This window comes from Lynx canadensis, chromosome F1, assembly GCF_007474595.2.
Source record: "Lynx canadensis isolate LIC74 chromosome F1, mLynCan4.pri.v2, whole genome shotgun sequence".
In the NCBI taxonomy this organism is placed as follows: domain Eukaryota; kingdom Metazoa; phylum Chordata; class Mammalia; order Carnivora; family Felidae; genus Lynx; species Lynx canadensis.
In genome coordinates this window covers 68055503-68082422 of record NC_044319.2, presented here as the reverse complement: position 1 = coordinate 68082422, position 26920 = coordinate 68055503, and the positions used below count along the sequence as shown (strand labels likewise).

Sequence of the window (26920 nt, the reverse complement as noted above, 5' to 3'; positions counted from 1 at the left end):
GAAATCTGCATGTTTTGTTATACCCATCCTTCATTCCGTTTTAACTGGTCCCTGAGAGGCTTTAACTACAGCAAGAGGGATTTTGGTTACAGAGATGGCCAAACCTTGCACAGGAAGGGGAGCCCGGGGTGGGGAGGGAAGGGGGGGTTGAAGAAATCCGCCCCCCAGGGAAGTATTTTCTAAGCAGAATCCAGACCCATCCATCTGGGAAAGGAAGTCCTCTCCGGTCTGTTTTGATGGAGTCGCCTTCTCTTGCCTGTGATCCAGGGAGAAGTTTCACGTTTCTCTATCCCTGAAGGGGTCTCTGCGCGCACGTGAGCACTCGCGTGTGCGCACACACACACACACACACACGCACACACACCGGATCAAGGGCAGCTCCTCGGCCCCGCACCAAGAGCAGGAAGCTCCCAACCCCAGACCATCCCACGAGGGAGCAAGCACCCCGAAGCCAGTCTGCCCATTCCAAACGGAGACGGACGGTTCCATCCAGAAGAAAGGGCTGTTTAAAAGCTGTAATAAATCATGTGCCCCGTGAGGTGTCAGACATGCAAACCAGCGAACGCAAAGTCAGAATTGCAAGAGAAGTCGGGTTTTCAGCCACCAGCAGCCGCCCGGTTCCTTCTGGCCTCAGCACAGGCCCAGCGCCGCGCCAAGCAGTGCGTCCCCGCGGCCGGGGTCCCTCCTGTCTGCTGCTTACAGAGGGGATCCACCTTGATCCCCATCCCTGCCCCTGCAGCAGAGGGGAAGGGAGAGGGCCGTGGGGGCTGGGGCGGGAAAGGCACCTGAGGGTGTGAGGCTTACAGGCTGGGACTGGCAGAGCCCCTGTGAAAGGCAGAAACCTCGTGACTGGGTCGGCAGGTACCAGCGTAGACCCCGACTTTTCAATTACTCGTTAATAATACTTAAAGCAAAGGAAGAATGCACCAAATCAGTACTCAGTCTTGTAACTTATTCAAGAGGCTGGGAACTACCCCCGACGGTTAAAGGGCGGGGGCTGAGACACAATCCGGAGGAAGGGCCGGCCAGCGCCAGACCCCAGCTCCGCCCGGGGGCCCCACGAGGCTTCGGTGCCCCCGCCCCCGCCCCCCGGGCACGCGGAGCTCGGTGCTGCTCCGGGCCTTCCGCTGTGCAGGTGACCACAGGTGGCCCGCTCATGGCCTGCCGACCGGGGCCGGCCCTCTCCCTCCGCAGCCACCCCCGCCCCCCGCCTGTCCCGTCCCTCCCCGCTCCCTCCACTGTGCCACACTGGCCGCCTCTCAGGCTCGCGAGCTTTCCTCCGGACACGCGGGGTCTGCGCGTGCTGCCCCCTCGGCTGAGAACGCCCTTCCCTTCACTCCGCGCCAGGTCGGTGGCTCTCTGTCCCCGCCAGCCAGGGCCACCCGGCTGCTCGTGGCACGTGCGCGCTTGCAGTCTCCTGGTTATTTGTGCGGCTACGAGACGGAGGCCAGGAGGCCGTCAGCCGCTCGCGGGCGGGGCCCACAGCCGAACCTGCCTCCGGGCCCCCCCCCCCCCCCCCCGCCCCCCCCCACCCCCCCCCCCCCCCCACCCGAGCCTGCCCGCGTCGCCAGGTGCTTAGCGAAGAAGTTGATGGGCGAGAAAGCGCCTTCGGGGGCTGCCCGGCGGGAAGGACACTCCGTCCTGTGGAACCGGGCCCGGCGGCGCGGGACCCCACAGCCGGCCCTGCTCCCGCGTGGCCCCGCGAGGACTCTGGGAAGACACCTGAGCTCCTGTGGAAGGCACACCGGCGTCACTTAGTCATGTCGGCTCTGCGAGTGCCAGGCCCGGGGCCTGTCGTGTGTCACCAGCCCCCTCTGGGGACACAGCCGCGGCCGGGTCCCCGCAGCCCACAGCTCTGCAAGGAGCCCTTACGGCAGCGGCTGAGGTGGACACCACCTGGGGTCACTCGTAGAACATTCTCTGAGACGCCGCCCGTGGACTCTGGGAGAAGGACATGCCAACGTGTCCGGGGGACAGGGCACCGCATCCCCGGGGCCTCGGGGCCTGTGCAGCTCTCGGCTGAACAAACGCGGAAGCCCCTGAACAGTCACCTTTGAAACCCGGGAGCCCTGTCCCCTCCCTGACCGGCGTCTGCCAGAAGGGGTGGCCGCCCCAGGCAGGCTGACGCCCTGGTCCCCCGAGAGGGCGTCCTGGGTACACGTACGGGGATGTGTGAGAAAGGGGACACGGCAGAACCACCTCTGTGGTGACGGTGGTGAGGCCCCGTCTACCGACCACACTGGAAAGAGGCCGGGCCCTCCCAGCTGACATCTGGAAGGAAGTTGTATATAATTTACTCGATTGCCAAACATTCGGCGACACACGTCTTATCTGAGACACTGGATAAGGCACTGGGGGGGAGGTGTGCGGCTCAGGGAGGCCGGAGCCTCGAGGGACAGTCACCCAGACACAAGCATCGCACCCAAGAGGCACAGGGGGTGCGTTTGCGGGAGGCCCGGGCTCTGCAAGGGGGAGGTCAGGCTCGAGAGTAAGCCAGGCGAGGAGGGGCGGTGGGAGCAAAGGTGCAGGGCCGGGGCGCAGCAGGGCCGGGGACGTGGGGGGGCCGGCACTGCGTTCAAGGAGGGAAGGGCACGGCCGGACGTGACTGCGGAGCAGGGCAGGGCCAGGCCGCGGCCGCCTCGCTGGGAGATGGTGGTCCAAGGACAGTGAGGCGCTGCTGAGGTCAGACGTGTGTGTCTGTCGGATTCCTCGTGGCGACGCAGGGGGGCTGGGGGCGGGAGGGAGGCGAGGAGGCAGGGGTGCCAGCAGCGGGGAGACGGGCGGACATCGTGAACGCCCCCGTCAAAAAGTATTTTCTCTTAGAAGATGCTCACTCAGCAATGACAGAGAGAGAGCTCATGTACGCTTGAGTGCCCCCAGGACGCTTTCCCTGGCCTCCACCCCGCCCCCCGCCTTTACCCACCCCCCACCCCCGGCCTCCACCACCCCCCACCTCCACCCCCCCTCCAACACCCCCCTCCCGTCTCCACACCCCCCACCTCCACACCACCCCCACCCCGGCCTCCACACTCCCCTGCCTCCACACCCCCTCCAGCCTCCACCCCACCCCCCGGCCTACACCCCCCCCCCCCCGTCTCCGCATCCCCCCGACGCCTCCAACCCTGCCCCCGCCTCCACCACCCCCCACCCCCCCCACCTCCACACCCCTCCGGCCTCCACCCCCAGGCCTCCACCGGTATCTGATCCTCCCCCCTGCCGGCCTCCACTGCTCTTTGTTGTTGGTCGGTCTGCAACGCCCCGCCCCCTGTCTTCGGGCAGCACCCGCCTTGCACGCTGCTCTAAATTCCACCTGCCAGGCCTGGTGCCCGCCATGCCGCTGACACCCAACCACACACACGCGTGCCTTTGTGCACACATAGATGTGCAGGTGTCATTTTTAATTGCATCAACAATTTAGGTGCAGCCACTGCCCGGCTACAATTCATCTGTCCACAAAGCCTCAGCGAACTGAGTGCAAATTTGCAGTTTGGGAGACGAGTCACGACTCGAGACCTGCTGTGTCCATAAAGCCGTGGGTTCAGAAGTGTGTGAGGCGGGGGCCTCGGGGGAGAAACATGCCCGCCCACCCCCCCCCACCCCCACCCCAGGGACACTGCACAGACTCGCGCAGGTGTGCGAGCTGCTTGTCATCCAGGGCGGGACAGGACGTGGCGTCCAGAGGCACGGACCCAGCTTGTCTGATCGTATGGTTTGCTTTTGTGATGAATGGACGGGTTTTTCAAATGAAGCTGGTGGGATCGAAACAGCCATTAAACCAGGAAATGAAAAGGGCGTTTGGGAGCCGGGACCCAGGCGTGAGCCAGCCGTGCATGCGGAAGCAGGGGCTGTTCGGCCTGCCTTGTGACGCACCCCGGACAAACTATGACCTTAAAAAGCTGGTCTTTGGGGCGCCTGGGGGGCTCAGTCGGTTGAGCGTCCGACTTCGGCTCAGGTCACGATCTCACGGTCCGTGAGTTCGAGCCCCGCGTCGGGCTCTGGGCTGACGGCTCAGAGCCTGGAGCCTGCTTCCGATTCTGTGTCTCCCTCTCTCTCTGCCCCTCCCCCGTTCATGCTCTGTCTCTCTCTGTCTCAAAAATAAATAAATGTTAAAAAAAAAAAATTAAAAAAAAAAAGCTGGTCTTCAACAGAGCCCGCTGGCTGCCAACGCGGCCAGTCCCACGAGAAAAGGGAGGAAGGCCGCCCGGGTTCTCACCTCATCTCTCCCAAGAGCAGGAGGCAGACGCATCCTCGCTTGGGGTCTTTCAGTGCCCGTATTCATGGCACCATATCACCATGCCCGCTTCGGGCAGGGCTGTGCTGACTCCTGGAGACGAGCAAAGACGGTGGGACAGACAGAGTGGGGTTCAAATCCTCGTCCACACACCAGCTGTGCAGTCTGGGAGAGCTAATTAACCCATCTGAGACTCAGTGTCCCGAGGAGGCAATATCGCAGTCCGCGGGGAAAGGAGGGATATTGATAGAAACAGACATCATGTCACCGAAACCACCAGCCCAAAGAGGTCTTCCTGGACACCCCACCCTCCCTGGGGCCCCATCAGCCTCCATCGCCGCCCCACTTTGTTCTCTGTCCTCGTCTCCACTGACAGGGGCCCACCCGATCCTTGTGGTTGCACACCTTCCCCACCAGACAGAAGCTGGAGGGCAGGGGTCTGGAAACGAGCGAGCACCCTTCCGAGTTCTAGTACCTGAACTTGGACGGGGAAGACAGCGCCGGGCACACAGTGGGAGCCCAAGGGCTGGTGGTCAGTCCGACCCGGACACCCGGGCGGCCCAGCGCGTGGAGCCGGCAGCCAGCTCTGGCCAGGGTCGAGTCCATAACTCGCTGTGTGGACTTGGGTGAGTCTCCTTCCCCTTGGGGCCTCAGTTTCCTCATCTGTTCAAGGAGGAGGGCGGTCTGAAGATGACCGTCGGGGACCCTCCAGCATTCCCTGGCCACACATGGGCTCTGGACAGGACAGGACCCTGGGAACAGCCGGCCCCGGCACATGTGTGACCCTCAGCTCTGCAACCCCCATGCAGGAGAAGCCAGAGGCCTGGGTATGGCTGCTGGAAAGAGGTGGGTGTGGGAGGAGCCAGCAGCCGCCGGAAGCCCCCTCCCCCACTCCCTCAGCCTCACGGCCCAGCATCAGGCCTGGAGGGTCACCAAGACTTACCAGGAGAGGGAAGCTCACCTCTTAGCCTTAGACCTGGCTTGAAAACCCAGGAAGGGAGTGGGGAGGCGAGGAGGGGAGGAGGGCAGGAAACAGGTGGGCATGAGCTAGCTGGTGGGGTCCTCACGGCAGCCTGGCGGTATCATTACCCCCCATTCACAGCCCAGGGGGCACTGGTAACACCCAGAAGTGGCCAGTGACAAAGCAGGAAACACAGCCGAGCCTTCACCTGGACGCTCCCCACGCGGAGCACCACGGTGGGCATTCACCCCCAGCCCAGCACTCAGGACAGTTCATCAGGGTTCACTCCAAGCGTAAATCAAGGCTGCTTCTGGAGGAGGCGTCGTCCCCTCTGAGGGAGTGACAGGTTGAGAAGCGCTGACGTGCCCAAGGGCTCCGGGGGGGGGGGGGGGTGGAGGGAGCACCTGCCTGTGCACCTGTGGCTCCGTCCTCACCACTGGTGAGCAGCTCGGACCCCACACGAGAAGAAGAGCTGGGCTCCGCGAGGCACCATTCTTGCCGAGGCCACGCAGGCGGGCGGCGCGTTATACGACCCTCACACGCACTGTGCTTGTCTTATGTTAACGTGATGTTTGGCACACAGAAAGCACACTGCACGTAATGATTTTTACTGTCACGAGACCGCGAACGCCATCCAACGGAGATGAACAGAGGCACGTGCCCTCCGGTCTCAGTCAGCACTGTGACCAGACGGCCAGGGTCACTCTCTGTGACAGGGCCAAAGCTCAGGATCACTGCTACTCGCTGGCTGAATGCCCGGCGGTCCCCCGCATTTGCCTGTCCCGGTCAGGGCCCGGTACAAACGGCCCCGTCCTGGTCAGAGCCTCCAGGCCCACAAACTAAAGCTTCCAGGGGTCCCGTCCCCTCCCCTGCACGGGATCACGGAGGAATTCAGCTGAACATGCCCCAAAGACTGGCAGGTGGGTAGGGCTTAGCTCCCAGGATAGCCGGGAGAGCCCCCCCTGGGGACAGGTGCCCTGGGGACAGGGAGGCAGCGGCTGGCTGCAAGCTGGCCCTGACCTGCACCAGGCAGAGTGCAGGACCCTAGGACGGTCACCGAGATCCCTTCTGCAGCTGGACCTAAAGTGGCTTTGAGTGCTGGGGTATCTGGGGCTCTGCACCCCAGGTCAGGAGATAGCTGCCCTGCCCTGCCCTTCACTCTCTGGACAGTCCTGGGCACGTTCCTTGACCTCTTGGCCCCCTCGGCTGCCCCAGGGCCTAAACACCGGTCTAGTCGTGCGTCTCACGTGTGGGAGACAGCTTTGCAGAAGCGTAGAGTCCTGAACAAACATAAGGGACTCTGACTTCACTATTTCGTCACTGTGCTGTTTCGGATGGTGTCGCTGGCCGTGTTCATACGAAACAGATCACGTAAGCGGCTCACTCTGAAATAAAAGGACGGCCTTGTCCCTCCCTGTGCCCCAGCCGGCGGATCGCCCACAGCCTGGAACCACGAGCGACCACCCACCCTTGCCGGAGAAGAAGCCGTACGTCCCTTCCTTGACCATCCAAACTGTCGAATCCCTGCTGGGGCAGGGCCCAGGGCTCCTGCTGGACACCGTGGCGGCCTCCGTCAGTCTCAGAGCGCTGCGGCCCCACGGCAGGACACACACGAGGAAGCCAGAGCTGGCTCGGGGTTCTCCTGAGCCAAACTCTCACCGAGGAGATGATGCTACGGGCCTGGGTTTGCGGTCGGGTCCCGGCGGGCAGCTCCAGAGCTGGCCTGGTGACACCCGGCCAGAACGCGGGACCGGCAGGGAGAGCAAACAGCACACAGCCCTTTGCAGACCCCGCTGGCGCCTCCTCCCTGGGCACCAGTGGTGCCAGCCGGCCTGAGGAGGGGTCTTCCCGGGCGCCCAGTGAGCAGAATTCCTTCCCTAGAAACCAGGCTTCCCCAAGAGACACCTGCTAGGAGGAAACACATAAAAACTCTACACTGAGCCGGCCAGGGGTCTCCAGCCTCCAGCCTCCTCTGTTTGAGACTCTGGGGCAGACCAGGGGGAGAGAGAGGGTGAAGACCCCCCCCACACCCAGGGGTGGCCCTCCAGTTTTAGGTGGGGAGCCCCACTTCCTCTCTCACTGTCCCTGACTAAAGAAAACGGTTCGTCTCGGAGAACGGGAGAAGGCCCTTTGTGTTCTGAGACGACGTGTCAGCATGCAGTGACCACTTATGGTCCCAAGATGCCCCTGGAATCGCTTTTTAGTCCTTTCTACCCACGATCACTAGGGGCAACCTCCCTGCAGCTTCTGTAGAACCCACTCACCAGGGGGACGGAGATCAGAGAGCGAGCCAGGCCAAGAGGACAGAGGCCACACGCTCCTGCCCCCTGAAAGGAGAGCTGACCGAAAAAGTTCTCTCACCAGACACCTACTTCTTCTCTTTTCCACGGAGGAACAAAACCTCTCTCTGACTGACCTCTCTCGCGCTTCAAATGATTGCCACTTTCGGGACTTATTTTTATTTTTTATTTTTTTTATATATATGTTTTTTTAACGTTTATTTGTTTTTGAGACAGAGAGAGACAGAGCATGAACGGGGGAGGGTCAGAGAGAGGGAGACACAGACTCTGAAACAGGCTCCAGGCTCTGAGCTGTCAGCACAGAGCCCGATGCAGGACTCGAACTCACGGACCGCGAGATCATGACCTGAGCCGAAGTCAGCTGCTTGACTGACTAAGCCACCCAGGCGCCCTTGGGACTTATTTTTAAGTGCACTTGCCTTCGAGCGGGGAGCAAACCCCGGGGAGGGGTCAGCCCCCCCCAAACGGCCCAGGTTGGTGGGGGGGAAGTTCCTGAGAAGGGCCCGAGGGCGGCGCCCCCTGAGGGTGTGCGCACTGAGTGCCCGGCCTTCGGGGCCCTATGTCGGCTGGGGGAGGGGTACTCAGTGGCAGTGGGGAGGCAGATGGGGGCAGCGGGGGGGGGGGGGGGGAAGGAGTGGGGGCAGGTGGCTGCCCTGAGTCACACCCTGGCACAGACGCTGAGCCGAGTGCCCACTGAGCACCACTTCCTGGACCGGTCACGACCCTTCATGATGGCGCTGAAACGACCGTGCCTCTACAGAGGAGGACACGGAGGCAGAGAGGCTGGAGCCAGGAGCCCCTGGCTCTAGAGCCCCTCTGGGCCGCCTCCGGGCTGCACTGTCACCCAGACTGGCAGCACCTGCCCTGCCACGTCCGGGGCTCGATCTCCGCTCAGGACTTTGCATAAATGCAGGGAAGGGGCGGGCAGGAGCCGGTCTGCGTCTAGTGGCCACAGGGCTGGTCGTCCGGCTCAGGGAAGTGGCTTTACCTAGAAGTCACCGAAGGCGAGGCTCTCCTTCCCCTGACCTGAGCTCTTCTCCCCGTGCAGGCTCCCCGGGACCGGCCGGGAAGAAGGGACCCCACCCGTGTGGCGCAGGGCTTCCTGCAAACACGACACGAGTCACATGACGGCTGCAGCTGAAGTCAGGCTGCGCCCACACAGGCGGCTCTAACTGCTTCCGATAGGAAAACCCTCCGGGGTTCGGTAACGACCTGGTATCATTACCAGCTCACCTCACGGCCCTTATGAGCACTCTCATCACCCGGGTGATTGTCTTCAGAAGCAGAAAACCTCCAAGCCTGTCGGGCGGACGGGAGCTTCCTTCTCTGAACGCACGTTTTACGCTTGGACCCCAAGGGGTGTCGAGTCCTGTTTTCAAGCGTGTTCGACCAAATGGGGACGGGAAGTGACGGCGGGGGGGCGGGTAACGCGGCCCGAGCACAGCTGTTCGCACAGCTGGCGGGTCTGTGAGCCGAGTGGGTGGAGGGGACCCAAGGGCTCCTCTGCAAAGCGACCCTCCCATCGACGAGTGGGCCGCCTCCTCTCCCACGAACTCACGGCACAAACTTCCCACGTGTGCACGGCTGGCCCCGTCCCTGGTGGTGGTGAGGGCCCCTCACTTGCGGGGCGTGTCCCCTGCCCGAGGGCCGAGGGCTCGGGTTCACGGGCACGCTGTCACTGGCACGGAGGGTCCGAAGCCACGCCGTCATCAAGCTCCCGTCCAGGCCAGGCCCTCGTGCACCCTTCCCCCGTGGCGTGGCCGGGGCTCACGGCGCTCCTGCGTGGCCACTGCGATCCGCCTGGGGTGCCGTTAGCAGCAGAGCTTAGAGGGAAACTCCTGGATGCAAACCCAGAACACGCCATCCACGTGCTACACGTTCTTTTCATAAAGGCCCCGTTAATATTGTAGCCATTATTGATTGAATCCCGGCAGCGTGACAGCTCGGTCTATCAATCTGTATTTCCACGTTGGAAGGCGCCAGCCATGAAAACGTGGAAGCTTCGAGAACCACAAACTAGATGAGAAACGGGCCCGAAGGGAATTCGGGGCCAAATGAATAAATGTTGTGTGAGCTCCGAGTGGCCGAGATACGGCCACATGCTGGGGTTTCCCAGGCCCCCGCGTGGACCGGGCAGGTGACGGAGGGTGCGTCCCCTCCCCGCGGAGGCCGACCAGGATTCCCACCGCACTGGAATGTTGCACCAGCCCCAGGAACTAAATTTACCCTGAAGGGACACCCGGATCAGAATGTTCTCTGCCGCACGATCCTGCCCCCGGCGCCCTCGCCCTGTGTCGGGAGCCGGGCAGCCTCCAGCCGTAAAGCTCAGCCCTGTCGGTTCCGCTCGAAAGCCACGCGCACGAAGCCAGCCCACAGTGACAGGCACCACGCGTCACGTGTGAAAGGGGGGAAGGCTGGCGCAAGTGACACAGGACAGCGGCGAGACCTGGGGAGCGAGGCCGGTGTCGACAGCGCTCAGAGGAGGGTCACAGGGAAACCTCTGGGCGGCCGGCTCCCGCACTGGACGACACCAGCGGCAGGGGCCGCACGCGACAGTCTCAGCCTTCGTCTCCCCTGCGCTCGCGCCTTCTAAGCCCGCTGTGAACTGAGAAGCCCCCACGGCAGCCCTGGGTGACGACACTGACCCTGAGGGCCACCGCCAGCCCAGGCCTCGGGGACAGGGGCCCCGTTTGCCAGCACTCTGGAGGGTGGCCCGGCCTCTGTGCGTCCCCACGCCTGCGGGTGGCAGGCCGCGGGCAGAGCAAACGCCTGCTGGAGGGGAAGCTGGGGCTCCAGGCTGCTCGGGAACCGTGTGTTTTTAGGCGGCGGCTGAGTCTGGGAGCAATGAGGGAAAGAACAAAATTGCAAAACGCCAAGGTTCTTGTGGAGGCGCCAGCCCAGACTGCTCCACGTCTAAAAAGACCCAACGGAGCGAGGCCCGCGAGGCCCCGGCTGCCCGGGGGGTCACGTCCCGCCAGCGAGGACCCTGCTCTCCCCCACCCGGCGGCCGCCGCCTTTGTTCCCCAGGAGGGAGACGGGTCCAAGCTTCCCCTAGTGGCGCCGATGCCAGCTGGGGGCCAGAGGCGGGCCCCGTCACCTCCGCCCATCTCCCCCACCCCGTGGGCTCAGCACTGAGTGAGGCTCCCCGGCTCACGGACGACGCTCCACTGACGCAGCTGCGGGACGAGCTCCCCGGCTTCCTGGCCCCGGAGCCCCTTCTGAGAGACGAGGGCCACCGCTGTGCAAGCAGGTGCCGACCCCCCACTCCTGCTCTCCGGCCTCCCTCCGGCCCACCCCTCACTGCTGCCACGCAGGACCTGCACCCCGTCCCTGTGCCACGGCTGCCCAAGCACGTCCCTTCCCCACGGCACCCTCGCCCCCGCCGAGCCCCAGCCCTGGAGGCCCGTCCCAAACGGCAGCCGGGGGTCGCGCGGTGCCCACCGCTCCCTCACTCTGTAGGTGCCCCAGCACCGGGCAGCCAAGGCAGCGGTGGGACTGGAGTGCTGACCTCCCCATTCGATCATAAGCCCGTTCGGGGCAGGGACCGGGCCGTCCCCGCGGCGCCTGGCTCGGAGCGGACCTTCAGTAGCTCCGCGTCGAGGGCCATCGTCAGCTTCTGTCCAGGCCTCAGCGGAGGCGGAGAGCAGTGGCTATTTCTAACAGCGGCGGGAAGACAAAAACCACCCTGCCCACCACCTCCCCCCATTTCCACACACGATGGTGGCCATTTCTCGGTGCTCTCAAACCGGTAAGGTTTCTGGCACATTCTAGCAAGAGGCACCAGAGAGGGCTGGGAGGAACCTTGGGAGCAGTTACTCCCTGGCCTGGCTGCGCAGAGGCGGGGGCTGAGGGCGGAACAGTGCTGGCTGGGCGGAGCGGCCTTGCGGCGCTGACGCAGGGGCCGGGGCCGCTCTGCACCGGGCGGACGGCTCCACCGTGGCTGGCCACTGATCCCTGGTGTGTGGCCGTGGCCAGCGGAACCACGGGTCAGCAGTCGCGGCCGAGCCCAGCTGCCGTGACACAGCCCGTTGGGGCAACACCGTGACGACCCAGTCTGCTGGTGGCCAAGTTCACGGACGGTGGTCGCACAGAGAAGGCGTCCGCCCGGTGGCTCGCAGCTCCGTGCCGCACTGAGCACGGCCCTGTCGACACCGGCCACGTGAATGCAGAGCCGGGCTTGTTGGGGGAGGGGCATAAAACCACAGCCCACGGGAGGCCACGAAATGCTCAGAACAAGAAAGATCTGCAAGCACTTGAATTCCTTTTTCTCCGTTCCTTCTGTCTTTAACCCAACGAGAGGATTCTCTCCCCAGATTCCATTCCTGGCTCCACGTTTGTATCAATGGTTTGGATGAAGCTGCCACAGTCAGGCCCACAGAACGTGGGAGGACAAGAAGGAGGCCACCAGACACACAGACAAGACCCGGACAGGCCAGAGGCACAGGCCGAGAAAGGCCGGGGACAGAGGAGGCCTCCGCCCCAGAGAGCCAACTGTGCGGCAAGGGTAGGAGCCTGGGCCGGGGGTGGGGAGCCAGGGGCTTAGCGGCTCTGCGACAGAGCGTCTGCGCGAACATTAGATTCGGGGTGAACTAGCGGCGGGAAGCCAGGCAACGGCACTGGCTGTGGCTGCGGGAACGGAATGGGAAAGCAGGCGTGTGGCCCTCTGTGCTGCCCAGCTCACACCCCTCGGCAGGCACAGACCAAGGGGGCCCAGAGCAGAGCAGCAGGGGCAGGGCGGACACGGGGCCCCAACCGTCGGGGATGCTCCGTGTGCGGGGCAGAGGACCCCGGAGGTCTGACCAGGGGGGCTGGGGGTGAGGCTGCCGGCCCCCTCAGCACAGCACAGCCCGAAGGAGGAGGGAATGCGGGCGGGGAGACAGGAAGCTGCCGGCCTGACCCGCCCAGGCCACTCACAGCCCAGAGTCAGCGTCTAAAGGGAAGGCCAGATGCAACCCAGGCACGCAGCTCAGGGTGGAGGCGGCTCTGAGGGCCGGGTGCCAGGCGGGGATGGTTCAGGCGGCCAGGATTGCTGCCCTGAACGTACCGGACCCCGTCTTGGGGCGGCCCTGGGGCCCGAGGGGAGGATGGCAGGGAAACCAGGGGAAGGATGGGGTTTCCAATGAGTAGAAGCACCACAGAGCAGGGCAGAGGCTGGGGTCCCCCCTGGAGGGGCTGCCGCGGGGTCTGCTTGCTGTCTGTCCCACGCCGGACTCTGCCGTGGTAACACCTGCCGTCTGGGGAGTGGAGCCCCGTGGCTCAGCCCGACCTCCGGGCTGCTTTTCAGGCCCTGTGGGGCCAGGAGAGGAGGCACAGTCGAGGGGGGAGCTGTGTCCCCGAGGCAGGAAGCCTAGTGGGCCTGCAGACAGCTGGCCGGGCTGGAGCCCAGCCCGGTGTCCCCTTGCCACACGACACTGGCCGTATGTCTCACCTCTAGGCTTCAGCTGCCTTACCCGTAAAACAGGGATGATAACAGAATCCAGTCCCGGGACTGTCGTGAGGCTTCCCCGAGGTCGTAGAGGGCACGAGCCCGGCACACAGAGATCAGCATGCGGAGGGGCCACTGCCATCGTCTGTGGGTTCACAAACCACTTTCCAAATCTAAGCTCGGGGTCGCACCCTGGGGCCTGTGACGCCGGGTCGGGGACGCAGGTTCAGGGTCTGGAGTAGGGCCCGACGGCGGAGGCGGGAGCCTGGAGAAGGTCACCTCCCGGAGGAGTGTCCACACCCACAGGCCATCGGGGGGCGTAAGGTTACACACAAGGCGACAGTCTGCCCTGGGGCCGGACGGGGACGGCCAGCTGTACAGCAACGTGCAGGAACTCACTTAGAAACAGCTAAAACGGTAAATTTTGTTATGCATGCTTTACCATAGTTTTTAAAATTTTTTTTTTTCAACGTTTATTTATTTTTGGGACAGAGAGAGACAGAGCATGAACGGGGGAGGGGCAGAGAGAGAGGGAGACACAGAATCGGAAACAGGCTCCAGGCTCTGAGCCATCAGCCCAGAGCCTGACGCGGGGCTCGAACTCACGGACCGCGAGATCGTGACCTGGCTGAAGTCGGACGCTTAACCGACTGCGCCACCCAGGCGCCCCTACCATAGTTTTTAAAAAGCGCTTTTAAATGGCAAAGTCACAGCTTGGCCCTGGGTCTACTGGCCACAGGCCCAGCATCCTTCCCGCAACCCCGCAGGTTTGTGCCAGTGTCGTGTTGGGAAAAAGGCGAATCGTACTGAGTTGTCTAACTCACAGGCTGACCAAGGAGAGCCCAGGTCTCCTCCGGTTATTGGGTTTTGGAGAACCCGGCCAGTGGTGGCTTTGCCATCGTTCCTCCTAAAACAGGACGATGTCATTCCCGCCACGAAGGACACGACCACGCTCAGACTGCTGGTCGTCAGGCGCGGCAACGACACCGTTAACCCCAGGCTGCCGTCCAACCCCCAAGTCCTCAGGGAGGGGTCTCTTCACAATCACTGTGTTCCTACCACTTCCTGCGGTGGGGACGGCCACGTGGGCTGTGCCCGGGGGGAGAGGGGCTGTCCAAGCACGCGGCAGTGGGGTTCACTGGCCTTGGGGCCCAGGCAGAGCTCAGGGGGTCTGGCGCCGCCCCCGACGGAGAACCACCACGTGGGCGGAAAAGATCAGCAGCTAAAGACAGTAGCAAGCACAATACTAAAGGAGACAAACAGGGTCTGGGCAGGTGGTGGACGGCACACGTGGGCCCTCTCAGGGTCACAGAATGCGACCCGGGGCTGTGGCGAGGGGCACTCTGTCCTCATGGAAAGGGGCCGGGACTTGGCACCGGGAGGAAGGGAGGTCGGTTACAGGCTTTAATTACCCTAAAAGCTTTCAGATGTCTGACCGGTTCATCCTCGTAAGACTTGTAAGAGTCGCCTTTAAACTAAGACGTTGGAGCCAAAGAGCTGTCTTTGTGACTTTTCCCATTTCAGATGCGAAGACGGGACGGCCAGTCCCCAGGAGGCTACGTGGAGGGGACAGCCAGGCCCCCGTTGGGCAGAGGCCAGGCGCTCAGGGGAAGGGCAGGAGTGCCACCAGTCTGGGTCCCTGTTACCAGGCCCGCTCACGGCTCCTTCCCGCCATCCTCCCCTCGGGCCCTTCGGACACGGAATCCTGATACGATCACAGGCCCGGGAGGCCATCTGACCCCGTCTGCTCCCTGCACGGAGGACAGCACGGCGAGGACGGAGGGCCCCCTCCTGCTCCCCGCCCCCCCCCGAGCTCACACGGAGATCAGGCCCCTCGAACCTCGTAGAGGTGACCGAGGCCCGCGACGGGGAGGCCCCCGGCTGGGGCAGCAGCGTGGGCGGCTGTCTGCAGACCCCTCGGTTCACTCAGCCCCCCGAACTGGGATGGACGGCGATGTCTTGCACCCTGGAATTTCAGCGGAAGCTTCTTGAGAAGCGTGTCTCTGCCCCTCACTTCACAGGCACTTCACTGACACTGCGTGGTTTCCGAGGCAACGCAGGGCCTGGGGGGGCGGGGGGGGGGGGGGGCTACCAGGTCCTGAGCCAGCAGGGGGGCCACCTTCCCCCTCCTCCCGAGACCGGCTTCCCCTCCATCCTGCTGCTGGCGTTCGAGGGCAGAGGGCAGCCCTAACCTCTCAGACTCCTGGAGCTGAGGAAGCTTCTGGAGGCCCCGGCAAGAGGCATGTGCATACGAGTCCAAGAGCTCCCGGGGCCGAGTCTGCAGCCCGGACTGTCCGTCCCGCCGGGCAGGTCTCAACGTGCCCAGGGCAGCGCTGTGCGCACCTGTTAACAGTCGCTCCACACGCCTGTCGAGCAGCACGAGGCAGCATGACATTTCCAAGTGACAGAACAGAAGGTCCACACAGGCGGCAGCCAGGCCGCACCTGGGCCCCACAGGCTCAGGGAGCACAGCAGGCGGGAAAGCCCTCCGCAGCAGAAAGGGTTAAACCCCAAATGTCACACGGAGACCGCCAGGGTAGCCTGGTAACCATGGCAATCGACAGCCAGCTGCTCGGGGAGGGAGGCCCAGCGGGCGGAGCGGCAGGGCGGCGGCCGCAGGCTCAGTCTGCACGGAGGCTCTCCTGCCCAGTGAGGGGAGACCTCGGCCCGCCTGCCCCCACCTGCTCTGCTGCGCGCTCGGCTCTGGGACACAGCAGTGAGTCACGTCGTCCCCACCGCACAGCAGGGAGCCGGTGGGGCAGGAAACAGACGCTTGATTCAGGGGTCAGGGTCAGGGCCAGGGCCAAGCCAGCTCCCCGCCTGTGGACCGGGGTGGCCGGGGAGGCTCCTGGAGGTCTTGGGGTCTCTGGGGTCCCCCATCCGGTCAGCCCAAAGGGACTGCCTCGGCCAGCCAGACGCTGGCCCGTAGGAAACGTCACCAGATGTGTTCGAGGACACAGGCCCAGCCCCACCGGGGTCAGGCAGCCGCCACGTGGAGGACAGACGGCCCTTCCTTCCTTCTCCACGGCCCTGAGGTGCCCCAGGCCAGTTCTGTCCGGACGTACAAGGTCTCCGCTCCCGACAAAGATAGGGCTCGGCTAAAGCCTCATCTCCCTGTGAAACTCGCCCCTGGGGCCACACGGTTTCACACACGCCTCACGTCACGGCGCTGAGCCTGGTCCCACCGCATCAAGGCCTTGGACAAGCAGCCTCCAGGGGCCGAGCGCCTGACACCCACGGTCCTCAGGGGAGAGGAAGGGCGAGGGCCCAGAACCAGACTTGGCCTGAGGGGTCCTCCCTTCCCCAGTGGGACGACACCCCAGCTCAGCTAGCACGGGGCCCCGGAGCCTCTGGCCGGTCCGCCTCCTGCAAACCGATGCCCGTGTCGCAAATCCAGGAGGGCGCTCCGACCTACGGACCCGTCGTGCCGTGGGGGTGAGCCCGTCTGCAACGTGAGCCGTCTGCTGAATGTGATTTACGTCCCGTAATTTGGAGTAATTTCCCCGTCGGCTGAGAACTTGGTGGCATTTGATAAAAACACCCGCTGAACACACCCCTGATAGATCACCGGTGTCCCGTTTCAGTCCATGCGCTTGGAGGCCCCCGGCTGGTCAGCGTCACACTCCCCTCGGGTCCGCACTAGACGGGAGGCCCCCAAACAAGAGCGGGAACCTCAGCCTCGCTGTGCACGCGACCCGTGAGCACGCTCACATCAGCTCCCTCCACAGCTCCGTGGCGAACTTCCCGCCCCTGCCGTGTGCCCGACGGCTTCACCCGGCTCCGCTCCTGCCCCCAGAGGGGTGTGTGCACGCCCACCCCGGCCGGGCTCTGAGCCAGGGCACTTCCCCTCCCCCTCCTGCGCGCTCCTGGACCAGAGCCCGGCCCCTTTCTGGCAGCCGGAGGACAGCAGTCCCTGTAAAAGTGGACGAGGACCCTCCCTCCGCACTGTGTCTGCTCCAGCTGCCACCCTGGCATCCCTGCATTCGCAGGCGACGTCCCAGGAGACTGGCCCGCACTCACCACCTCGCCCCCACTCTGCCCGGCGACGGATCCCGCCACGCCGCATGCAAATGACCAGTGTCCCCAGCTCCACAACAGGGTACGTTCTCAGCCCCGCCCTGCGGAAGGAGATTGACGGGGAGGGATCGGAGGGATCGAGTAACTCGCTAAGGGCTGCCAGACGCACTAAAACGTGACAACCACCGCGGTTCGAACCCGAGCTCGCTACTCTGAAGTCTGTTCTCCGGCGACCCGCCTTCCGGGACAGCACCAGGGGCGTCGGCCCGAGCCGTGGCTCCGCTCCGGGCGGTCAGTGGAGAGCGCTGGGCCCCTGCGCCGGGCTCTGCACGGAGTGGACCCTGTCGCGCGTGGTGAGTGCGAGAGGGGGGCCGCGCCAGGGGCCCCAACACCACACACGGGTCTGCAGCCCGGGGAGAGGCGGCCGGCGCCGCCACGGGGCCCGGTGACGCCAAACCGCACGGTCCGTAGCACTGTGCGAGGTCGGCGGCGTTTTCAAAGTTTTGGTAAATAAACAAAAATGCGTTGGTTTTTGTGTCTTCACTTCTTTCCAGGTCACACTGGCCTGAGAATAACAGACGCCTGAGCCTTTGAAAGCTCCACCCTCTAAACACACAAGGACAAAACCCGAGGAGAAACGTGGCAGGGGCTGCCTTGTGGGACACCTGCCTTTGTGGCTCAGAAACGCAGTCGGGCTGAGCGCACGTTCCGGGAGACCCCTTCCTCTCCGCAGAGGGGCGGACTTGCCAAAAACCCACGCTGCCTATCACGGGAGAGTGTCCCTCGTCCACAGGAGACCCCTGCACCCACATGAGATGCCCCTCACCCAGAGGAGACACCTCATCCACAGGAGACCCCCCTCACTCACCGGAGAACCCCTCGCCCACGGGAGACCCCCCTCGCCCACCGGAGGCCTTTGCCCACGGGCACGCGTCCCTGTCACAGGCGGTACAGGTCACAGAGGTACAGAGGCCCCTGCGCGGGTGGGGGTGGGCACCTGGTCACCTCTGGGAGACATCCAAACCTGCGGCTCCACAACAGAAAGCCACCCCGTTTCAGAATTCTGCCTCGAGAACACAAGTCATCGAGACTGACACTAGGAACACCATTCTAGAAGGTGCCCCAGGCTTCTGCGCGCCGGGGGGGAGGGGGCGCAGACACGGTCATCCGGTCCCTGCTAAAATTGGGCCAACTCAATAGCAACCCGTGGGCAGTGGGGAATCTGTGAGCGCGTCCTTCACACAAGCCCCTGACACCACCCCAGGGAGGTGATGGGCCACACCCTGCCCTGCTCCCCCTGAGGGCGTTCCCAGCCCAAGGGGGGGGGCCCCCGGACGCTGGCCAGCATCCAGGCTCCGGGGCAGCCCGCCTCCGCCCTCAGGAAGCAGGTCCCCGGCTGTGCCCAGACCTGCACCGGACAATTACAGAATTAGAAGGCTTCGATTCCCAATTAATAGATGAGGCCCAAGACCACAGAACTGAGGGATGATCTAAATTGCTTTGGAAACCGGGTGTCTAGGATCCAGCACCCTTTCCCTCAGGACGTGCCCCGCAGATAACCTGCTCGTCAGACACCACGGGTCCCTGGAAACGTAAAGATAGTGACCTTACCATCCCGAAGTCCGGGGACAAAGACACAGAACAGAGAACGGTAGGGTCCACCGAGGTGCCTACAAGGGGCCCTGCAGGAGCCGGCCCTCCCCACGCCATCCGGGCCCACGCCATCCCACCTCCCTGTGGCAGGAGAAGGTCTGCGCAGAGAGAACTTACTGGAAGGGTAAGCTTCCAGAGGGAGCCACGTGCCGGTGACTGCCCCCGTGACGGAGGCCAGGTAGGCTACGGGCACAGCCAGGGCAGCTGAGAGCCAGGCGGGGCTGGCGGGGGTGCGGGAGGAAGCCCAGCCGGCTGCCGGTGCCGGCGGTCAGCAGGGGGCCACCTCGTGGGCCCAGCTGGCACACGGACGGGCGAGGCCCGGCTGGAAGAGTGGGGCAGAGAGGTCCCGTGCCATGAACGCCCACCCTGGACTCCACTGTTCCCGACCCAAAGTGGGTGATGTGACTCCTATACTTCACCCGGGGAAACTGAGGCCTGGAGGCGCTGTTACTGGCCCAGGTCGTGCAGACTGAAGCGTCTGAGCCAGGACTCAATGACACTGGCTTCACTTTGTTTCTGCAAGTGCTGAGCACCAGGCCGTAACGGCTGAGACAGTGTCCTCTACTGCCCGTAATCAGGACGAAGCAAAGCCTGGCCGTGAGCTGGGGCTGGGACAGAGGACGCCGGGCGAGGTGGTGTCCCCGCCCCAGGCCGGCGCTGAGGCCACAGGCCCGCAGGAGGGAACCAGGGCCACGAGAGTACGGGAGGGAGGGACGCATGGCTGAGCGTCACGATTCCGCCTTTTCTCTCGGGCCCGGGTGACATCTTGCGCAGATCAGGGTGATACGCGCCAAGGGGCTCCCTCCAGATGAGGACGTGAGGGTTCAGTGGGGTTGAGGGAAGCCCCGGGCGCCACGGCTGGTTTGGGGCCCAGACGGTGACCCCCAGCCCTGTCTTGGTCCCTAACCCCCCCCCTCCCTAGTCGGTACTGGCTCCTGCCTGGGGTTGACGGGACAGTGGTCTGGGTCGGGCAGTTCAGGCTCCGGGAGGGAAGCTGGTGGCGGTGTCTGGACGCCCTGAGGGCACACGCCTGTCTGAGCACCGCAGCCCCCCGGAGACTAGAGTCGCAGCTCCTAGATCCGTGTCCTCTGGTCCTCAGCTGCCTGGAGCCCTGCCAGGGTGGCCGGGAGCCAAGGCTTGCCCATCCAGGCCGGCCGGGGGCCCCCAGACACTGCCAGGAAGGCAGACGGGTCCACCCTGCCCAGAATGCCCCATAACGGGGACGAGGTTGGCACGGTGTTTCCCGGCTCCCAGAGCACATCCTGTCCTCACAGCAGCCCGAGAAAGGTTGCGGGGCCAAACAAAAACGCCCTGTAGGAAGGGGTCCCGGCCGAGACCCAGCCGGTCTCTCTGACCGCCAGCTCTGGTCTTTGTCAATGTGTCGCCTGCGGCCCAGACGCGAATCGAACTGTATTCCTCCAGCCCAGGGACCGGGATTATCTCCAGACTCGCATACATGGGAGAAAAAGCATCTGGAGGTTTTAGAACCACCCGGGTCTCCAGCGGGGCCGGTCAGCCTGCAGGGCCGGGCAGTGCGGCGCCCCGCTGTCCTGGGAAGATGCCACAGACCCTCTCGCCGTCTACCCTTCCTGGCCCGCATGGGACCCCTGTCGGCCAGGCTGGAAGCTGGGCCCGGAGGCCCAGCCGACGTTTCTCTGGGGGCGCAGTCACTTCTGAGCAGCCCCTCCCCACATCTGACCGGTATTCCGTCTAGAAAATGACCCCTCCCAGCCTTCAGGGTCTGCGGCGGGTAAAGTCTACACCACTCAGAGATACAGAGTCCCGGAGGGATTTGGTGCAATTCGAGTGTGCGTGCGTGTACGCGCGTGTGCAAGGGGACGGGAGATACGTCTGCCTCCCTGGGGAGTTCGGTGGCCAAGGTTCTGAAAGGCCCAGCGAGAGAAGGAAAGCGGTTCTCAGTGCACTGGCGTTAAAGAGCCGCCCCCAAATCGTGAAGCCACATTCGCCTCTGGGACCCCCAAAGAAGACGGCGTCACAGCTGCTGAAGCCCCAGTTCCCTCGCTCTGAGGGTCCAGACGGGAGGGGAAGAGCCACAGTGTGCCACACCACCAGGCGGCTGCACGGGTGGGCTTTGGGGTGGGGACGGGCGCTGCGCGCGGAGGGGAGAGGACAGCACCTACCTGGACTTCTCGCGTGTGGTAGGCGACGATCAAGCCCAAGAGGATGATGGTAGACAGGCTGATAAGGCATTTCAGGGCCAGCGAAAACATGGAATCCTGCAGGAGAAGCGGAGAGAGAATTAGGGCAGCCAGGAAGGGGGCTCCGGGGACGGGGAGTGCAGGCCACGGCACACAGGGAGCCCTCTGGGCTGGGCCGCGAGCCGCTGGGGCCAAGCAGCTCCCCCCCAGCCCCTGTTTTCTAGGGCGAAGTCCCGTCTGCTCTCCTGGGAGGAGCCGGCAAGACGTTTGCCATCCGTGGCTCAGTTTGCTGCTGTGTGGCTCACAACCGTGCGTCCACGCTCGTAAGCCACGTGAGCACAGTTCCTTTTCGTGCTGCCGTGTGGTTTGGGCATCGGTGCTGGCCAGCTTAGGCCTCTCTTCTCTCAGAACAAACCTCAGACAATCCCCGAGGTTCCTTCCATTTCTGATGATGCAGGGTTCCCTCCGGGACGGATCAGAGCATCCCAGCAGCTGTTCTCACCCCCAAACTAGGCTCAGAGCAGGGAGGGAGGCAGGGGGGCTGCTGGAGGGCGAAAGGGGCTGAGCGCAGAGCAGAGAGGATCCCCGTGGAGGGTGGGGCAGACGCGGGCGGGTCCCCTTTGTGCACCCCGTCTCCCAGCCCCAGGGCGCGTAGAGAGCCCCAGGGCTGGCAGCATGTGCCCTAGACACGGCCCCTCCTGGCTCTGTGGCTTCAGGCCCCTTACCCCACCTCTGCCTCAGTGGTCTCAAGCGTCTGATGGGGAAGACATTAGGACCCGCCTAGGGGCCTCTGGGAAGAGTAAAACAGTTTGTGAACGGTCCTAGACGAGCGCTGGCCGCGGACGGCTGGGCTACTTCTGTCATTCACGTCACATCCCCTGCAAATTTGGGGCGTCCAGGCTGGGTCTCACCGCCCTCCTGGGCGTTTGGGAGCCAGGAAGTAGGGAGGACTCCGGTCCCAAGGGAGGATGGGAACACAGCCCGAGCAGAGGTCGCGGACGAGCGCCGGGCGGCACTCACTGCCGAAAGACGCACACCATGAACAAACGCCCTGTGCTCACCGGCCACGGCGCATCACCACGCCTGACTTCCCTAAAGCACGTTACAGTTCACAAGGCGGCTTCATGCGTCCGCTCTTGGCCATCGCCGCGACACCCCTGGCCTCTCTCCCGACTGTACAGACGTTACAGGTAGAGGCGCAGGGGGAGTGCCTCGTGCCAGAGTTCAGAGCCAAGGTCTCGGGCTCGAGCCCAGAGCCCTGCCCGCGGCCTTTGGGCCGTCCCTGTGACAAGGAACGGCAGAAGGGAAGGCCGGACCCACTTAAGCAGACCTAAACAACGGCTCGACGGGAACGGAGGTATTTCGAAGGCAGGGTGTGACGGACTGCCAAACCCACGGCCGAGCTGGGCTCGAGGGAGGAGACCTCACCGCCCCAGAGAGTTTCAGGGGCAGACAGGGGTCTGCGGGGTCAGACGGTGTCGTCCAGGACGGAAGCACTGGGGCGAGCGGAGGGCCTGTGCCAGCAGGCACCCAAAGCCACACTCCCACCCCACCCCCGCAGGCTGACGGAGGGAAGCTCTCCTGGGGCCCGTCGACCCACCGCTCGTTGGGTGATACAACTATGGGGCCCACTTTGTGCCAGGCACAAGCTGGCGCTGGAGACTCAAGGGAGGACTCACGAAACAGTTCATTCATTCATTCGTGACGGTTTCCACCACGTCTCATTTCTTGAGCACCCGCTACACCAGTGACACCGCGCCAGGGCCGCAGGGTGTCCGGGGAGTGCCCTGCACGCCAGGCCTTCCCACGTGGCTTACGCACAAGCTCCAGCAGCAGACACCGGGCGGGTCCGTGCGCCCGCTGCGGGAAGTCCCCCGCTCGGTCACTGAGCCTCCACGGTCCACGGCGTACCCAAGAGCAGCCCGCACTCACGGGCCCACACACACGTCCGCGGCTGCAGGGAGGGCACGGAGCACGCGGGGCACAGGGACAGCCCTCAGGAAGGGTCCTACCTTCGAAACAGCGACCCGGTGCCTGGGACGCCGGCCAAGCCCACGGGCCGGGCCTCCGGGGGGCTTGAAGGGAGCGGGCACTGAACTCAGACTGCGTTAGAAGACAAACCAGCCTACAGGGGCCGGCGGGGACAGCGCACAGCGCTCTCGACTCAGAAATGACCCTCACTTCTCCCTCCAAGGGGTCTGAGGGCATCTGGGGAACATCAGGCCTTGGCTGGGAAGGGTTTGCGGTCAGCAGCACATTTCACCCTCTAATTTATTTCTTTTGGCAGAAATCACTGAAATCAGAATCCAAGTCTGTTTGCATCACGTCTAGAGGAAGAGGTGGAGGGAGGGGTCTCCTCCTTCGGGCCTCTTCCTTTCGTTCTCAAACTCAGAACCTTCACAGAAGAGGCGACTCCCCCCCGCCCCCTCCCCTTGTGTTTACCCAGCCCCGGAGCAGCGGGACCCTCACGACTTCGCAGATTTCCTCGCATTCTCTATTACGCGTCCACAAAAAGTAAACCATTGACATGTTTACCGGCCGGAAAATACATCAGAATGGCTGGACTAGATATGTTTCCCACTTGTCAAATGTTGAATCGTCATCTTTTTTTGCTGCCTGAACTCCATCCAGCGAAGCTTGAGATTAATACGGTTCTTCCGGCGACGGCAGCCAGCGAGGTAGCGGCTGGACGGCACGTGGGGGTACTCGCCTCCCTGCTGAGGGGCCACAGGGACTGATAGGCCACGGGGGATGGGGGCCCCTCAGCTGGGCGACTCTGCAACTCAGAGCTGTTCAACGACACAGTAGTGACCCTTCATACACGGAATTCTTAGGGACTAAATCCCAACAGATGAGCCATTTTTAAGCCATTTATTCCTAAATGCCCAACACTATCAGAGTGGTTAAATACATTTGGGAATAGCCAGCGATAGACCACTAGGTAGCCAGCGAAAACCACTTCTGCAGAGAACGTTTGAAGAGGAAAAGCTCATGGTACAACATCAAGTGAAAAACTCCGACCACAAAGCTGCGTATACGGTATTTCCAATTATTTTTAAATGTTTTACTTTTTTAATGTGAAAAAGACTGCAAATACAGGACCACGCTATATAAAGCATCAGAGTACACAACCACAGCACAAGGCTCACAAGCTCGGGGAGAGCCTGAGAACCAGGGACACAGTGTCCATGCTGTGTGACCTCCGACCTCTGACCACAACAGGTGCTTAATAAGTGCTTCTTGAAATTACTTAACAGAACTTTTACTTTTCCCTGACATTTATTGAGTACTGACTGTGTGCCAGGTCCCAGACTAGGCTTCTACACCAATTACCTCACATCCTCACCCTACAGACAACTCCACAATGTCTCCATTTACTGATTAAAAAAAAAAAAACACAAAAAAAACAAAAAACAGAATAAGAGAGACTTTTCCAAGGTCACACAACTAACCCAGATTTTAGCTACATACCAGATTATTCTTTCTTTTTTTAATAATTTTTTTTAATGTTTTTATTTATTTTTGAGACAGAGAGAGACAAAGCATGAGCAGGGGAGGGGCCGAGAGAGAGGGAGACACAGCATCCGAAGCAGGCTCCAGGCTCTGAGCTGTCAGCACAGAGCCTGACGCAGGGCTCGAACTCACGAACCGTGAGATCATGACCTGAGCCGAAGTCGGACGCTTAACCGACTGAGCCACCCAGCCGCCCCTATTCTTTCTTTTTTAATGTTTATTTATTTATTCTTGACAGAGAGAGAGAGAGACAGAGACAGAGACAGAGAGAGAGACACAGAGACAGAGCAGGGGAGGGGCAGAGAGAGAGGGAGACACAGAATCCAAAACAGGCTCCAGGCTCCGAGCCGTCAGCACAGAGCCCGACGCGGGGCTCGAACCCAGGAACCATGAGGTCGTGACCTGAGCCCCCCAGGATTCCAGATGTTTCTATTCTTCGCCCCACCACGTGAGTTAGCTCCAGCCATCCTTGCACAGGCCAGCCACCGCCATCAGGGGCCACAGAGGGACTCGTGGCAGAGTGGGGACGTGTGCTAAATGCCCGCAAGCCACCCCCAGCCACCAGCCAGCCCTTCCCAGACCTGCGACCCCTCGTTACGACGTCTGCCTGTGCTACAGCGGTACCCACGGCAGTATCATCAACCCGCTTTTGTGGAGGAGGAAACTGAGGCTCGGAGAAGTCAGCTCACCGGGCGAGCAGGCTTCAAGAAGCCAGGATTCCTCCAGACTCCGAGTCCTGCCGGGCCCCGGCACCCTGTCTGCCCCGCGGTCGGGCCCTGCTGGCCTCCAGTCTCTGCCGTGAGGACCCTCGGGACTGCCCGACCGCCTGCCCCAAGGCTGGGTGGAGCGCGGGGGCCTGTGTTCCCCGGCTTCCGAGCCGCCTCGTCGCCAGAATCGTCGCGATTACGGCACATCTTCCCGGAGACGCTGAAGTTCTAAATGTCCTTGATCATTTGGGACACTTGAAAATGACAGAAAAACAGAGTCCCGGGGCACAAATATCAGCTTAACCAGGACAAGGGTGTGCGGGCACCTCCCCAAGCAAGCTGACGGCCCCAAAGTGTGTGTGTGTGCGCACGCATGGGTGTGCGCGTGCGGCCATGCGTGCACGGAGTGTGTGAGCGCGTGTGCCAGCGTGTGCACCCTCATACGTATGTGGTCCGCCGATGGCTTGCGTCGCCGGCTGGAGCCCCCATGTTGTGATTCACTTTGGGCCTGACGGCCGCCGGCCGAGCACGCGGGTCACGGGGCCACCCCAGCACGTCTGCCCTCGTCCCTTTTCCCACCTCTGTACCTGACCGGACGGTGAGCAGCGGTCAGCAGCAACGTCGCCCGCGCCGTCTTCTCGACAGAACAAGGCCGCGGACAGAGAAGGTCCTCACGAGCCTCCGAAAGTTCGAAAGACCAGAATTCAAGTCCCGGCTCTGCCGCCCCCCGGCCGTGGGACACTGGACCTGTCGCGTAAGCTCTCTGGCCTCCTTCTCTGCAGGCCGGGTCTCACAGCACCTGCACCCGCACGCATGGGGCGAAGCGAGAGGAGCCACGGGGACAGACTCCTTCGCCAACGGAAGCCGGACGCGCCCCCGGCACCGGCAGCTCAGAAAGGGCCGAACATGCGTGCCCTCCGGTCACACTGGGCACACGTGCTGAGCACCTGGCCGCGGCCGGGCCCCGTGCGGGGTACTGAGCCCGCCGCCCCCCGCCTGCTGAGCCTGGATCCCACCTGGCCGAGGAAGGGGCAGGTGAGCGGGGCCTGGAGACGCTGGGCTGGGACGGTCAGAAACTGGCAGAAGCCGGGGGGGGGGGGGGGGGGGGCGGGACAAATACCTGCAGGCGGCCCCTCTAGCGACCGGGGCGTGACCCTGAGCCCACGCCCTGAACGTGGGGCGTGACCAGGGGACGTGACCGTGAGCCGACGTCCTGAACGTGGGGCGTGACCAGGGGACGTGACCGTGAGCCGACGTCCTGAACGTGGGGCGTGACCAGGGGCGTGACCCTGAGCCGACGTCCTGAACGTGGGGCGAGGAGTGCCCGCGGCACCTTCTCTGCGGAGATGCGACTCGCCGAGGACACAGGGGGAGTCCTGGGGTGGCTGAGGCGTGTCTTGACCAGACCCCGGGGCCGGATGGGGGGCTCAGCCCCTGCGGCCTCCCTCGCTTCCCTGTTCCGGGTCCCCCACCGCGGCTCGGGTGCGTGAGACATATCCCCCGGGAGCACAGAGCCGAGGCCACACGGGTCACCCTCCTCTCGGACCCAGATGCCGCAGGGACGCTGTGGGCCAGCTGACGGGGGCCGGGCGGGAAGACGGCTCCTCGCCCGTCGTCAGTCTTGGGGTGTTGCTCGGTTCACGACCCAGATGCCATGCGGGGTGATCCCTGCACCGAGCAGGCCCCCAGCCCGCCTGGGCCCCAGAACCGCCCGTGTCGCCAGGTCAGCCGCACCTCCGCTGGGAAGGCCAGTTTGCCCACCGATGTGCGCTGGCTCGACTGTCAAGGTGGATGCCCCAGCCGGGGGGGGGGGGAGGCGGGGTTTCCGATCTGTCCACCTCCGCGCGTGGAGGGTGTGGTCGGGCACGCGGCAGGCCAACAGGTGTCAGCCGAACGTGGCGTCTTCAAAGGAAGGGGACACGTGGCGAGGTGCGTCAGGCAGCAGACACTTGCA

At 63.4% G+C, this 26920-nt stretch overlaps 1 protein-coding gene across 1 annotated transcript in view; it reads right to left on the bottom strand.

The window, feature by feature from the left end:
* The window catches only part of KCNN3 (potassium calcium-activated channel subfamily N member 3), a 90427-nt gene that overhangs the window by 55511 nt on the left and 7996 nt on the right, over positions 1-26920 (bottom strand). Inside the window, exon 2 of the mRNA XM_030302506.1 lies at positions 20729-20824. Coding sequence (XP_030158366.1) covers positions 20729-20824 — 96 coding nt within the window. The remainder of the gene's footprint in view (positions 1-20728; positions 20825-26920) is intronic.